Genomic DNA, 16,008 nt, shown 5'->3' on the forward strand with positions numbered 1-16,008 from the left:
CCTCAGAACATGCCCGGGCGTAATGCCAAGAGCATTTCTGCCTTCCCTACGTCAATGGGGGTATATAACCTGTCTTATTATATTCACTGTTCCCAAGATGACAGCTTTTTGCATCCATGTAATGGTGCTTTCCGGTAGTTTCAGTTCTCGCAGATGTTTGACCGAATTTTTGTGGACTAATCCGTTCGTACTTATTATTAGGGGTTTTATGTCCACCCTATATATATATATATATATATATATATATATATATATATATATATATATATATATATATATATATATATATATATATATATATATATAACAAACAATGGTTTAAGGGGTGTTGGAAAACTTCAATTGTTACTAACTTCTTTATTTCATCAGTCGACGTTTCGATCCTTGGTTGGGATCTTCTTCAGGACTTCTATAAAACAAACAACATACAAATATAACACAAACATTGCAGAAAAGACAACATGTTAAAACGCACCGAAATGCGAAGAGTTACCAGATCTTAAGTTGCACTGAATCTTATACAGATTTGGAGGAAAAATTATTAATTAACTTGAACACAAAATAGTCTCTAATACAATAACGTCTCTTTTTTATATCACACACTTCCTTATTCTCTTGAAAACTTATTTTTGAAAAACTTTCTTCATCCATCTGACAACTGCGTAAAAAACGAAAGGGGTTAGGTCGGGTTCATAGAACATCATAGATCTTCAACTGACATTGGAGAACATAGAACTTGAGATCAACAACTCACTCTCACTAAGTTGGTTTGAATGTATCAGATATCAATAAATGTTGCTAATGTTCTCTATATCCTTTCTGTAGTTCATGGAATTTCCATGTCGCTTAATGTGAATCATCTCCAGGAAACATCTTTTTCTCATATTCTCCTCGCACTCCAAGACAGTCACCGAATCATAGTCCATTCGATGGTCAACTGATCTTACATGTTCTGCCAGTGCACATATCTTTCTAGGATTCTTAATGTCGCTAATATGTTGGGTTATTCTTCTTTTAAGTTGTTGGGATGTTTGTCCGATATACACCTCATCACAATTTTGACAGGGTATTCTGTATACAACACAGCTTTTCTTATCAGTTTCTATCCTATCTTTCAAATTGCTATAAAGTCTCTTTAATTTAAATTCAGTTCTAGGTATCACTTTGATGTTATCAGTTTTTAATAAGTTTATTAAGGATTTTGTCATTACATTAATCAGTGGAATGGAAGTAAATATAATTCTCTGATCTAAATTGGTGGATGCGATTTCATCGTTATTCTGTGGCTGTCCAGAATTCGATGAATTGTGTATCAATTTCTTTAAAAGGTTCTTGGGGTAACCATTCTCAAGCATCAACTGATATAATAGTTTCATATTCTTCTCCTTCAGAGTGGGGTGTGATATTCTTTGTATACGATTCTTCAATCCTGTAACCATATTGATTTTTTGTCTCTGAGGGTGGTTGGAAAAATAATGCAAGTATCTACCTGAGCTAGAGGGCTTTCTATACCAATCAAGAATCAGTGTATTGTCAGGTCTTCTAATGACTAGGGTATCTAGGAAAGGCACACTATTGTTATTTTCTAATTCAATGGTAAATTTTATAGACTCACTCTGTCTGTTGAACCTTTCAAGAGTGTAAGATGTCTTATCACTGGGAACTGCACAAATGATGTCATCTACATATTTTTTAATAAAAGGCATCTCAAAGGGGATATCTGTTAGGATGCCATCTAGGAGGAAATCCATCACTACCTCTGCAATGGAAGGGCTGAATTTAGACCCCATTGGGGAACCTAGTATTTGGTTGTAAAAATTACCTTGGAAGATGAAATAGTTGGAGTTGAAAAGAAATCTGATGATGTTGATGAAGTCTTCCTTAGGTATTGTGGTGTGGCTACTGATTGATTCCCATCTGTGTTGAATTGCAGACAGAGCTAATTCTAATGAAATATTGGTAAAGAGGGATACTACATCAAGGCTGATGAGGACATAATCTTCTGGCAGTTGGAATTCACTAATGAAGGTGGAAAAAGAGAAAGAATCTTCTACGTAATATCTGCCTCTAGAAACACTTTAATAACTTGAGATTATTTCAGATATATAACCTGATATCTTTGATGTTGGTGTATTCAAAGAGGAGATGATGGGTCTGAGGGAGAGAACAGGTTTATGGACTTTAGGTAGTCCATAAAATCTTGCAGGAATGGAGTTATAACTGTACAAGGATTTTCCTTGCATTTGGGAAATATGACCACTTGTTACCAATTTTTTAATCAATGTGTTACCTTTAGTTTGTATAGTAGTTGTTGGGTCTCTAGGTAGTCTTCTGTAATAGTCAAGATCATTGAGAATTCCATTAGATAGTTCTATGTATTGTGACTTGTCCATAATAACTGTTACGTTTCCTTTGTCTGATTGTAATACCTGTAAGTCTGGATGTTCTTTGAGATATCTTTTACAATTATAAAATTCTCTCTGTACTACATTTCTGACAACTTTATTAGGTTTGATATTATTAGTTATAATGTTGGTGGCCATGGCGCGTTTTATGTTCTTGGCATCAGGAGATAAGGAGTCATTGAGGTTGATAACATTCTCAACATCAGATAAAAGTTTCGGAATAGAGATTTCTTTCATAGGAATGTCAATGCTGAATTTAGGACCCAGCGACAAGAATTTTAGAACTCTATCTGGGATATTTGTTCCACTTATATTTTTAACCCACCTTTCTTGTGATCTGACTTTTCCCAATTGTGCATCTGTCAAAGCTCTCACCTTATCCAGATTTTTCTGTTTCGTCAATGCAAATTGTCTATTGTACTTGTTATTCTGATAAGAGAAAAAATGGTTAGTAATATCCTCAGGAAGTGCATGCTGAATGAGTAGTTTCAGTCGTTCAACTTCTCTTTCTATTCTTTTCATTTTTGTTATTGTTACTGTAATTTCAAATTTTAAGAACATGTTAAGTACCTTGTTCTCCATGTTAACAGCTTGTCTGGACGACACCTCGTCTGTCACAGATCCATATAATTGACAGAAGTTATTGGTCATGTGTTTAGGATGTAAACCAAGCCTTTTACACTCCAACAGGAACACTCTGCGATTCCGCAATGCTGCCAACTTGATGTTATTAGATGACCAAGATTTTAAGGTCGATGACATTTCCCTTCCATACCGTACACGGATTTCAGCATAAAACCCCATGCTAATATACAAAATGTGATAATTTCCTAAAGTAATTAACAAACAATGGTTTAAGGGGTGTTGGAAAACTTCAATTGTTACTAACTTCTTTATTTCATCAGTCGACGTTTCGATCCTTGGTTGGGATCTTCTTCAGGACTTCTATAAAACAAACAACATACAAATATAACACAAACATTGCAGAAAAGTCAACATGTTAAAACGCACCGAAATGCGAAGAGTTACCAGATCTTAAGTTGCACTGAATCTTATACAGATTTGGAGGAAAAATTATTAATTAACTTGAAATCGCATCCACCAATTTAGATCAGAGAATTATATTTACTTCCATTCCACTGATTAATGTAATGACAAAATCCTTAATAAACTTATTAAAAACTGATAACATCAAAGTGATACCTAGAACTGAATTTAAATTAAAGAGACTTTATAGCAATTTGAAAGATAGGATAGAAACTGATAAGAAAAGCTGTGTTGTATACAGAATACCCTGTCAAAATTGTGATGAGGTGTATATCGGACAAACATCCCAACAACTTAAAAGAAGAATAACCCAACATATTAGCGACATTAAGAATCCTAGAAAGATATGTGCACTGGCAGAACATGTAAGATCAGTTGACCATCGAATGGACTATGATTCGGTGACAGTCTTGGAGTGCGAGGAGAATATGAGAAAAAGATGTTTCCTGGAGATGATTCACATTAAGCGACATGAAAATTCCATGAACTACAGAAAGGATATAGAGAACATTAGCAACATTTATTCATATCTGATACATTCAAACCAACTTAGTGAGAGTGAGTGGTTGATCTCAAGTTCTATGTTCTCCAATGTCAGTTGAAGATCTATGATGTTCTATGAACCCGACCTAACCCCTTTCGTTTTTTACGCAGTTGTCAGATGGATGAAGAAAGTTTTTCAAAAATAAGTTTTCAAGAGAATAAGGAAGTGTGTGATATAAAAAAGAGACGTTATTGTATTAGAGACTATTTTGTGTTCAAGTTAATAACACTCTTGAAAGGTTCAACAGACAGAGTGAGTCTATAAAATTTACCATTGAATTAGAAAATAACAATAGTGTGCCTTTCCTAGATACCCTAGTCATTAGAAGACCTGACAATACACTGATTCTTGATTGGTATAGAAAGCCCTCTAGCTCAGGTAGATACTTGCATTATTTTTCCAACCACCCTCAGAGACAAAAAATCAATATGGTTACAGGATTGAAGAATCGTATACAAAGAATATCACACCCCACTCTGAAGGAGAAGAATATGAAACTATTATATCAGTTGATGCTTGAGAATGGTTACCCCAAGAACCTTTTAAAGAAATTGATACACAATTCATCGAATTCTGGACAGCCACAGAATAACGATGAAATCGCATCCACCAATTTAGATCAGAGAATTATATTTACTTCCATTCCACTGATTAATGTAATGACAAAATCCTTAATAAACTTATTAAAAACTGATAACATCAAAGTGATACCTAGAACTGAATTTAAATTAAAGAGACTTTATAGCAATTTGAAAGATAGGATAGAAACTGATAAGAAAAGCTGTGTTGTATACAGAATACCCTGTCAAAATTGTGATGAGGTGTATATCGGACAAACATCCCAACAACTTAAAAGAAGAATAACCCAACATATTAGCGACATTAAGAATCCTAGAAAGATATGTGCACTGGCAGAACATGTAAGATCAGTTGACCATCGAATGGACTATGATTCGGTGACAGTCTTGGAGTGCGAGGAGAATATGAGAAAAAGATGTTTCCTGGAGATGATTCACATTAAGCGACATGAAAATTCCATGAACTACAGAAAGGATATAGAGAACATTAGCAACATTTATTCATATCTGATACATTCAAACCAACTTAGTGAGAGTGAGTTGTTGATCTCAAGTTCTATGTTCTCCAATGTCAGTTGAAGATCTATGATGTTCTATGAACCCGACCTAACCCCTTTCGTTTTTTACGCAGTTGTCAGATGGATGAAGAAAGTTTTTCAAAAATAAGTTTTCAAGAGAATAAGGAAGTGTGTGATATAAAAAAGAGACGTTATTGTATTAGAGACTATTTTGTGTTCAAGTTAATTAATAATTTTTCCTCCAAATCTGTATAAGATTCAGTGCAACTTAAGATCTGGTAACTCTTCGCATTTCGGTGCGTTTTAACATGTTGTCTTTTCTGCAATGTTTGTGTTATATTTGTATGTTGTTTGTTTTATAGAAGTCCTGAAGAAGATCCCAACCAAGGATCGAAACGTCGACTGATGAAATAAAGAAGTTAGTAACAATTGAAGTTTTCCAACACCCCTTAAACCATTGTTTGTTAATTACTTTAGGAAATTATCACATTTTATATATATATATATATATATATATATATATATTTTGATCATGGTAATTACCTGCTTTTCAATAGTCAATAGTATTTCCTTTATTTGGAAGTGTCAGGTTTTTAATGAACTTGTTTATTTCATATAAAAAAATATATAATTATACGTTTCGGAGAGACTCTCCTTCTTCAGTAAAAATGATATTCATCTAATAGTTTACAATATAAAAATAATTAAAATTGAGCCTGCAAAAAAACACAAACATTTAAAATAGTATACACAATAATTTATTTCATAAAATAAGTTAATTAAAATAAAATGTATCCCACCTTCAATTTCTCGTCAATTCACAATATTGGAACGTGACTGACTTTGACATTCACGTTCCAATATTGTGAATTGACGAGAAATTGAAGGTGGGATACATTTTATTTTAATTAACTTATTTTATGAAATAAATTATTGTGTATACTATTTTAAATGTTTGTGTTTTTTTGCAGGCTCAATTTTAATTATTTTTATATTGTAAACTATTAGATGAATATCATTTTTACTGAAGAAGGAGAGTCTCTCCGAAACGTATAATTATATATTTTTTTATATGAAATAAACAAGTTCATTAAAAACCTGACACTTCCAAATAAAGGAAATACTATTGACTATTGAAAAGCAGGTAATTACCATGATCAAAATATATATATATATATATATATATATATATATATATATATATATATATATATATATATATATATATATATATATATATAGCACAAAAGGATAAGGACAGTCCCTCACAGAGAAATGCTAACCGTAGACACGTGTTTCGGGCTTTCGGCCCTCATCAGTACGGTGAAAAAGTGTTAGGATGAGCAACACTTGAAACAAACAACAAACAAACAGAGTCAACAATAGAAGCCAGCCGTCCATTTGTGGTTTCAGCAGGAAGACCCAATGGGTTTTCGGGAAACAACCAACATCACCACGTAGGAAGCTATAGCTACCTGCGTTTGTTGTTTGTTTCAAGTGTTGCTCATCCTAACACTTTTTCACCGTACTGATGAGGGCCGAAAGCCCGAAACACGTGTCTACGGTTAGCATTTCTCTGTGAGGGACTGTCCTTATCCTTTTGTGCTTTGTTTTATGAACAAAAACCCTCATTATCCTCTACACATGTGATTTTCCCTGGACTCGGATGTCACGCAGGTAGCTATAGCTTCCTACGTGGTGATGTTGGTTGTTTCCCGAAAACCCATTGGGTCTTCCTGCTGAAACCACAAATGGACGGCTGGCTTCTATTGTTGACTCTGTTTGTTTGTTGTTTGTTTCAAGTGTTGCTCATCCTAACACTTTTTCACCGTACTGATGAGGGCCGAAAGCCCGAAACACGTGTCTACGGTTAGCATTTCTCTGTGAGGGACTGTCCTTATCCTTTTGTGCTTTGTTTTATGAACAAAAACCCTCATTATCCTCTACACATATATATATATATATATACATATATAGGGTGGACATAAAACCCCTAATATATATATATATATATATATTTATTTATATATATATATATATATATATATATATATATATACTTCGTAAGAAAATTATTGATCGCAATATATCTAATAGATAACAATGTTAGGATGTTTCGATCTAGGAAATTCAGTGATACACTTTTATATCATCCAAGCTTTCGGTAAGACTTCTTACCTTTCTCAAGGATCTGCAATATATATTAAATATAAACATTACAAATAGCAAGTTCACAAAACTAACGTACATATATTGTGGTTTTATTCCTTCCTGTTGATCTTATTTCAAAATATTCAAAAAACAAAATAGTTCAACCCAACTACTCTCTCACAGTAATAAAGATTAAACAAGTAAATAATATTATTGATAACACTCATATATTCTGTCAGACATCAATTCATGTAAGGTAAACAAACCATGACACCATCCGTCAAAGAGAGATATAAATGACAACTGTTTGGTTCCACAGAATTATATTCACTTTCTTGATTTTATTTATTATTTTCAGGTGTTTAAACTACGAAACGGTGGATGCGAAATTTTTTGATAATTCTATCAATATATATATATATATATGTATATATATATATATATATATATATATATATATATATATATATATATTTATATATATATATATATATATATATATATATATATGTATATATATATATATATATATATATATATATATATATATATATATATATATATATATTTTTTTTTTTTCCTCAATCACCATATAGGGCAGGTAACTCCTAGTGCCGGGCATTTTTTTTGCCAAAGCGCTTCAGAGGGACGTTAAGAACTTCCTCACAAGCCCCGTGTTTGCGAGGATTACTTCTTTCTGCGCTGTGCTTACAAGCTCTCTATCTAAGCCCAGTCTCAGCGTGTTCTCAAGCAGATGTTTTTCCACCAACACATTTGTTGACATATATATATATATATATATATATATATATATATATATATATATATATATATTTTTTTTTTCTTTTTTTTCCTTCTCACCGCTCAATGACGGGAAATAGTCGGCAACTGCCGGACGGATTGTCAAGGCAGAGGCCTCTGCTACGGTCCTTGCAGAACCTTCCGAATTATCCTGGTGGTGTGCAGGATGACCTGCTTTTGCGAAGCGGAGATTATGTCCTTATCCAGGCAGAGTCTTTGGGTATTCTCAATCAAGTGTCTCTCTACCATACCATTGACCGAGATGATCATAGGCAGGACACTGACCGACTCAAGAGCGTACATTTCCCGTAGTTGGAACGCCAGATCTGTGTACTTGGTGACCTTCTCCGAGTAGGCCCTTGTGATGTTATCGTCCGCGGGTATGGTGAATTCTATCAAGAGACATGTTTTCCTCACCTTGTCGAATAGAGTGATGTCTGGCCTATTATGGGCAACTGCTCTGTCTGTTACCAACGTGCCGTCCCAGTACATTTTATAGGTGGCGTTCTGCAGAAGTGCTTTTGGCACATATAAGTGCTGCTGGAGTTCCTCCTGGATAAGCCCGAGTTTTAGCGCCATTTGCTGATGGTAAATCTTCGCCATTGAATTATGTCTCTCCAGGTAGTCTTTTGGGGCCAGGATCGGGCACGAAGAGGTAAGATGCTGAATCGACTCCGGTCCCTGGGAGCATTTGCGGCATCGGTCGGTGGGGATGTTTTGCTAGCTATGTGCTTTAGATACATCCTTGTCGGCATCACCTGATCCTGGATCGCCAAGAGCTGTCCCTCCGTCTCGGGGAAAAGGTAGCCCGCGCGCAGGTAAGTGAGAGACTCCACTTTATTGACATCTCTACTCTCCAGGAGACCAGGGTATCTGCCGTGCAAGGCCTTGCTCCTCCACTCCTCTATCAACCCCTCCTGAGGACGTCTAGTGTCCTGATGTGATGACTCTGACAACCTCAGCGGCGAAAGCCTATCATCGGCTTCGCGGATGGCAGAAAATAAAGGTGAGTTGTCCCCGAGGAAATACGCTCTGAGCGATATGATGTCTCTCTCATGAACCGACTCAAGGTTAAGGAGCCCTCGTCCTCCATGTTGGCGTGGGAGGTAAAGACGGATGGTCGAAGAGTGAGGATGGTGCACTCCGTACCTTGTGAGCATAGTCCTTAAGCCTCTGTCAATTTCCCGCAGTTCAGTCACGGACCAGGTCAGAATGCCGAACGAATACATTATGCTCGGCACAGCCCAGATATTAATTGCCGTGAACAGAGATTTAGAGTTGAGTTTTGACCTGAGGAGGAGACTCACCCTTTTATATAATTTTTGTTTGAAGAGCTCCTTCATCTCAGAGGTTCGGATTTCCAGCGCCTGATTTATTCCCAGATACTTGTAGGAGTCGTGTTTGTTCAAATTGGGGATCGTCATCTGATTCATAAGCGCCGTCGTCTGTCTTGTTTCCTGTATTCTTCCTCTCCTGACCTCCAGAGTCGCGCACTTTTCCACCCCCATTTGCATGCATATGGCATCACTGAATGACGAGACGATTTCCAACATCCTTTTCAGTTGATCAGCATTAGCAGCGTAGAGCTTCAAATCGTCCATAAATAATTGGTGGTTAATGCGGATGTTGTTCCCTTTACTAATGGTATAGCCATAGTTGGTGTTGTTGAGTAGCATGCTCAGAGGGTTCAGTGCCATGCAGAACCAGATCGGACTTAATGTGTCGCCCTGAAATATGCCCCGGTTAATTGGTATCACATTTGACTCAATCATACGGTCCCCTGATCTAACCACCAATTGAGTCCTCCATTTTCCCATCAGATGTTCAAGACGATTTGTTACCTTTTCATCGATCCTATGCATTTTCAATACTTTGAGCAGCCATGTGTGGGGGACCGAGTCAAAGGCTTTCCGATAGTCCACCCATGCCACAGAGATGTTCCTCAGTTTTCTTCGAGCTTGTTTGGTAACGATATTGTCAATCACCAGGAGTTCTTTGCAGCCTTTAGTTTTTATGCGGCCTCCGTTCTGTTCTCGAGCCATTAAGTTATTATTTCTGAGTAGTTGACTTATGTGTCGGGTGAGCACTGCAGTGAGGATTTTGTAGACTGTGGATAAACAGGTTATCGGACGGTAGCTTCTAGGGTCTTGGTGGTCACCGTCTTTGGGCAGAAGATATGTTAATCCCAATGTGAAAAATTCAACTCCGGGTCGGCAACGGTCTTCTGGAGTGCAATAGAAAGCGCTTTATGTATACTTGTGAGATGTTTCCACCAGTAATTATGAATTTTGTCGGGGCCAGGTGAGGACCAGTGGTTTGAACCCTTTAGTGCTTCTCTTATGTCAGCTTCTCCGATCCGGATTTTGCTCATTTGAACCTTTGGGATTCTCGACTCGGCCTCATCGATCCAGTACGCTCGATCGTCATGGCTCGCATTCTCTGACCAAATATTAGCCCAGAATTCGTGAGCTACTGCCGGTTCAATCTGAGTCTTCCCATCATCCTCGCCACCTTCAAGATCACGAAAGAACTGCTTTTGGTTCGAAAAGAAAAGCCTGTTATTTCTGTATCGTTTTGTTCTATCGTTGTAACGTCTGATCCTGTTTCCCAATGCTCTTATCTTCTGTTTTAGGGTGTCTGACATCAAGAGGATCTTGTCCATAAATGAAGGATCCCTGTGCCTAATTCGGAACTCGGATGCTATTCTTCTGACAGCTCTGGTCACCCTCGCCGACGGGTTATTCGAGTTGATGTAAGTATGGAGGTTTCCGATTTTCTTTCTCATCGTGTTAATCTTTTTCTCCAAGCGTAGTTTCCATGGTGGTGCTGTACCTGGTTTCACCGTGTTGGCTTGCCCTACCTCTCGACCATGCATTTCGCATGCAGTGACAGCTCCCGCATAAAGAATGTCAACAATCGGTCCTAGTGAGTCGACGTTCTCCAGATGTTTTGGGAGTATAAGGTTCAATTGCTTCAAAGTGGCAAAGAACTCCTTAGAATGCTACATGCGGGGTAGCTTCGGACGCAGTTCGGGTGCAATCCCTGAGAACCTCATCAGGTTGCCCAGAAACCGTCGTTCGACAACGTCTCCGCCCTCCTCTCTCACAAATAATCCACTTCTCCGTATTCTGGTGGATGATCTCCTCCGCGTCTCCTGATCTTGCGTATGAGGTCTTTGCAGTTCAGCGGATACGTGAGGATAACAGTTGGACCTTATGTTTTCCAACTCGGCCCTGGAAAGTTTTTGATTTTGTAGAATCCACCTCGCTCTGTTTGAAAGGAGTTGAGCGTAGGTGGGTCGACTTGGACAAATACTCTCCCAAATCTCCATAAGGTGTTGACGGTAGGTTCTACCAGAAGTTAACGCTAAGTCCGTCGCTATAAAGTGCGCACGCATCACCATACAATTATCCTCGAAAGTCCAGCGTGTGCGCCCATCCCTATGTATTCTGCAGCCAGCGGAACGAACAGTGGTATGCTCATCCAAGCTAACCGAGCTTACTCTTTGGCCTTGCGGTGCCATCTCGGGGGGGTGCGCCGCTTGCTCCACACCTTACCCCAACAGGTCGAACATCCGGACGGTTCCGAGAGGAGCCGACCTGAGACTCCTCGCCGCCCTGAATTCTACAACTTCTAGTTATTGGAGCCACTTGATTTAAACCCACAGAGGGTGCTAACCTCAGGTGAGCTGTGAAGACTCGGGTTCGCGGGGGCGTCACTCCCCGATGGCCTCGCGACCACCCTGCGATATATATATATATATATATATATATTTTTTTTTTTTTTTTAATCACCGTTGTAGGGTAAGGCTTCGAGGTTGCCGGTTCCTCACAGAACAAGGCAACACTCAATTGCTAGTGAGGAAACTTCTCACAATTCTCGTGGTCCACAAGATCACCTCCTTCTGCGCCTTCTCTATTAGGTCTTCGTGAAGTCCAAGTTTGGCTGTGTTCCCAGTTAGATGCATCTCAACCAGCCCATTCGTAGTGATGACTAGAGGAAGTATCGTTATGTGGGTAAGTCTATACAGTTCTTTTAATTCAAATGCCAGATCGTGATATTTAATTATCTTTTCAGTGTACGCTTTTTCAGCGTTGTCGTCGGCCGGTACGGTGATGTCAACTATAGTGGCTCGGTTTTCCATCTTTTCAAGGATGACAATATCAGGCCGGTTGTGCGCGATTGGCCTGTCAGTTATCAGTGGATGGTCCCAATACACCTTCACAGCATCATTTTCCTGAACTTGTTTTGGTAAGTATTCATGTATTTTTCTTTCTGTTTTTAATAATCCATATTTCAGGGCGATGGCTTGGTGGAATACTTTTGCCATGGCATTGTGCCGATCAGTGTATTCCCTGGGAGCGAGCGCGGGGCAAGATGATGTGACATGCTGAATTGTTTCTGGTGCCTGAGAGCATTTACGGCATTTATCACTAGGAAGATTTCTGCCCGTTATGTTTTTCTGATACGCTCTTGTAGGGACCACCTGATCCTGGATCGCTGACAGTCTACCTTCCGTTTCTGGAAAAAGGTATCCAGCTTTTAGGTATGAGAGCGATCTTTCTGTATCTATATCTCTATTATTTAGGACCGTTGGATATCTTCCGTGAAGTGCCCTGCCATGCCAATCCTCGCACAGTTCCTCGATGGTTGGAGGTTCAGCCGGATGATGTTCAGAAGCCAGGTTCAGAGCCGTAATGCCTTGATCTTCCCTGGAGCGAGCTTTATAGAAAGGTAAGTGTTTTGATTTGAAGTACTCTCTCATATCCTTGACTATTTTGTGGTGTATGGTTTCGATATTTTGCATACCTCTACCCCCTTTATTCCTCGGTATGTAAAGCCTATTTACTGAGGCATGAGGATGGTGCATTCCATGCCTGGTGAGGAGCCCTCGCACTTGAATGTCCAGTGCTCTGAGACCTGTTGTTGTCCACTTCACAATTCCAAAAGAATAAGACAGGGATGGTATTGCCCAGGTGCTTATTGCCGTGTTCATAGCTTTGGCATTCAATTTGGCCTGTAGTACTTTTTTTAACCTGTTGAAAAATTTATGTTTGAATGCTTCCCTGGCTTCAGTTGTTCTAATTTCCATTCCCTGTTGGATACCTAGATATGTGTCCTCTGGTTGTAGAATTTTAATGGACAAGTCATCTTGTATCCTCATCATGTCTCCCCCGGATATTTTTCCCCTTTTTACATGCACATTTTTTTAGTCCTAATTCCATTGTTATGGTTTTTGTGAATGATGTTACAATTTTGAGTTGCCTTAGGAGCTGATCTTCATTCGCAGCAAAAAGCTTCAGGTCGTCGATGTAAAGGAGATGGTTTATTTTCGTGTTGTTTCGTTTCTCAATGACATAACCATAGCTGGATTTATTTAGGAGCCTACTCAAGAAGTTTATCGCTAGGCAGACCCATAGGGTACTCAATTTATCCCCTTGAAAAATTCCTCTTCGAATATATATATATATATATATATATATATATATATATATATATATATATATATATATATATATATATATATATATATATATATATATTTATATATATCTGTCTGTGCACGCCTTGACCACGGTCCGGCGTCCATGGTTTCGTACCCGCGGATGACGCGGTGGAAAAAAACAAAATATATATATATATATATATATAAAATACATATAAAAAAAAAAATTTTGATAGAGAGCAACATGGAAAACTATTTAATGAATTACAGAAGATGAGGTAAGATGGAAAAGATCTCCGCATAGTCCAAAATCTATATTGGAACCAAGAGGCTGTAGCGTGCTACATTTCAAATTTTATATATTCAACTGAGTCAGACAGTTGATGGAAATCTGGGCGTACGCCAATGCGTATCTTCGTGCATATGTACTCGATACTTCGAAATTATGATATCATTTTCTTTTCTAGTTTCTTCGAACGTACATATATCGATAATTATCGCTGCAAAATAGTTATAATTGTTTTTCTCTAGTTCATTCATAAAACCCTGAAAAAAGGGGTAAGTTGTATATTTTTCTTATCGTCATTATTTGATTGTTGTATACGTAATATCTATGAAAATTTTTGATATTCAGATTTAATTTGATAAAGGAATGCATCCGCCATTTTAACATTTCATCATTTTACGTGAAATGAAAATTTTTATTCTTTATTTAAATATAATTTATTATAATCAAATATTTTTTAATACCTATTATTGATGTTTAAATGTAACTTCGTTTTAACTATCGTGGATTTTTATCTTAAATGAAGCATAATAAGTTATAACTCAGTTTATGAGTATTTTCACAAAACTTTTATGTAGAGGATGTTTTTCGTATCTATTATTTTTTACATTTTTCGTTTGTTACATTTTTGAAAGAGATCTTTTCTGAAACAATCTACATATGATTGCCTTGAGATCATCCTTTTAGTTTCTTATCTCATTTGGCAGTCATTTTGTTCAAGCGATAAAATAAGTACATGAGTATTAATATCTTTTATGTAAACTTTGGTTGTTTCAGAAACAGAAAAGCCATCACCTTAATTTGGCTTCTTATTAATTTCTGTTCTCTGATTTTCAGTTTTTTTGGTATATTTTCTTTGCTGAATTCCTGATTGGTTCTTGATAAACGTTGAAAGTTGGATAATTACATTGAGAGTTCTTCGTCTAAAGACAGCCCATCATTGTCAATTGTCAACTTACAAGTCAAATTATTTACTCTCCTTACAATTGAAGAACTGCCAGACCTAAGTTCTTATCAACTTCGGTGGAGGAAGATTGGCTCAGTATAGAGCTAGGACTTTTACCTCTTCAGGAAAGTAATTTAGGATCTTAGAAAATTTCATTCTTTTTTTATACAATTATAAATTTCGGATTCACTTGTATATATTTTCATTTTAAAAATATTGTATGTAAATTTTTCTGGTACCAGATATTTTAAAAATTCGGATTGTGAAATACTTATGTAATTATAAGAGGTGTTTGATCGACCTGGGTTTTTGTCCCTTCCATTTGGTAGATTCAGAGATCTGAACCACGACTCAAACAAACGACTGTTCTCGGGCATTTTGAGTTGTAACGAAGAGGTTACACATAATTTTGGCGCCCAACGTGGGGCCATTAAGGTCTTTTTGGCCATTCGATCACTAGATCTCTCAGTTTGCCTGGTGGGGGTGACTGTTTATTTGGGGTTGATCATTATCCTCGTTCCGGATAGTTCAGGTTATTATTTTTGGGATCATCTCTCGGCAATTATATCTGATTTTTCAGTCGGGATTTATTTTTTGTTTGTTTTTTTTTTATAAGTTTTCAATTTTTCTCTTCTACCTTATCTTATTCCATTGAATTTTCTATCGTGGAAAATGTCTCTCAACCCAAATTATCTAAAACAAAATGAACTCGCTTATGAGATTGCGATTCGAGGTATTGAGATCCCGTCATCAGTGGATGACAAACGTAAAATTTTGAGAGGTTTACTTTCACAAGAATCCTCAGATCGTAGTTTCACTGTCTTGTCTGATCCTTTTTCCTTCAAAGAAAATGTTGAAGGCATTAAAGAGAGTTTAACAGATTTGAAGGAGATTTGCGCTAAGTTCAATTCAAATTCTCCTCAAATTGATCACAAACGTATACTCACTCGTTTAACTCATGTAACTGGTAGAATTCAACGGCTATCGGTTGATAAAGATGATGAATCTGCTATCAGACAGAATCTTTATAAAGAAGTCCTTATGTTGGAGTCTGATATAGCAGAAAAGGTGTCCCCTTCTGAAGCTCATTTTCCTTCTACCTCAACACCTGTGAAGTCTGCAGGTTTGCATCATCCTCTGTCTCCTGTCAACGCTCCAACTAATTCTAAATGTATACCTGTTTATAAGTGGGGTTTAAAAAAGTTTTCGGGAAAGGAACCATTAATTCCATTCTTGGAGTTGGTTGAGTCCCTTAAGGTTTCTAGAGGTTGTACAGATTCGGACCT

The 16,008-nt window shown here is 37.3% G+C and overlaps 1 protein-coding gene across 1 annotated transcript; it reads right to left on the bottom strand.

Moving 5' to 3' along the window:
- Positions 1-11,891: 11,891 nt before the first annotated feature.
- Positions 11,892-13,211, bottom strand: LOC123670874. The gene has a single exon (XM_045604453.1). The coding sequence runs from the start codon at positions 13,209-13,211 to the stop codon at positions 11,892-11,894; it is 1,320 nt and encodes a 439-aa protein (XP_045460409.1).
- Between the last annotated feature and the right edge of the window lie 2,797 nt (positions 13,212-16,008).

The sequence above is a fragment of the Harmonia axyridis genome, chromosome 1, assembly GCF_914767665.1.
Source record: "Harmonia axyridis chromosome 1, icHarAxyr1.1, whole genome shotgun sequence".
Taxonomy (NCBI): Eukaryota; Metazoa; Arthropoda; class Insecta; order Coleoptera; family Coccinellidae; genus Harmonia; species Harmonia axyridis.

What these genes read in the sequence shown, in the direction of transcription:
- LOC123670874 (XM_045604453.1), bottom strand. Translation starts at nt 13,211, where the DNA reads ATGATGAGGATACAAGATGACTTGTCCATTAAAATTCTACAACCAGAG.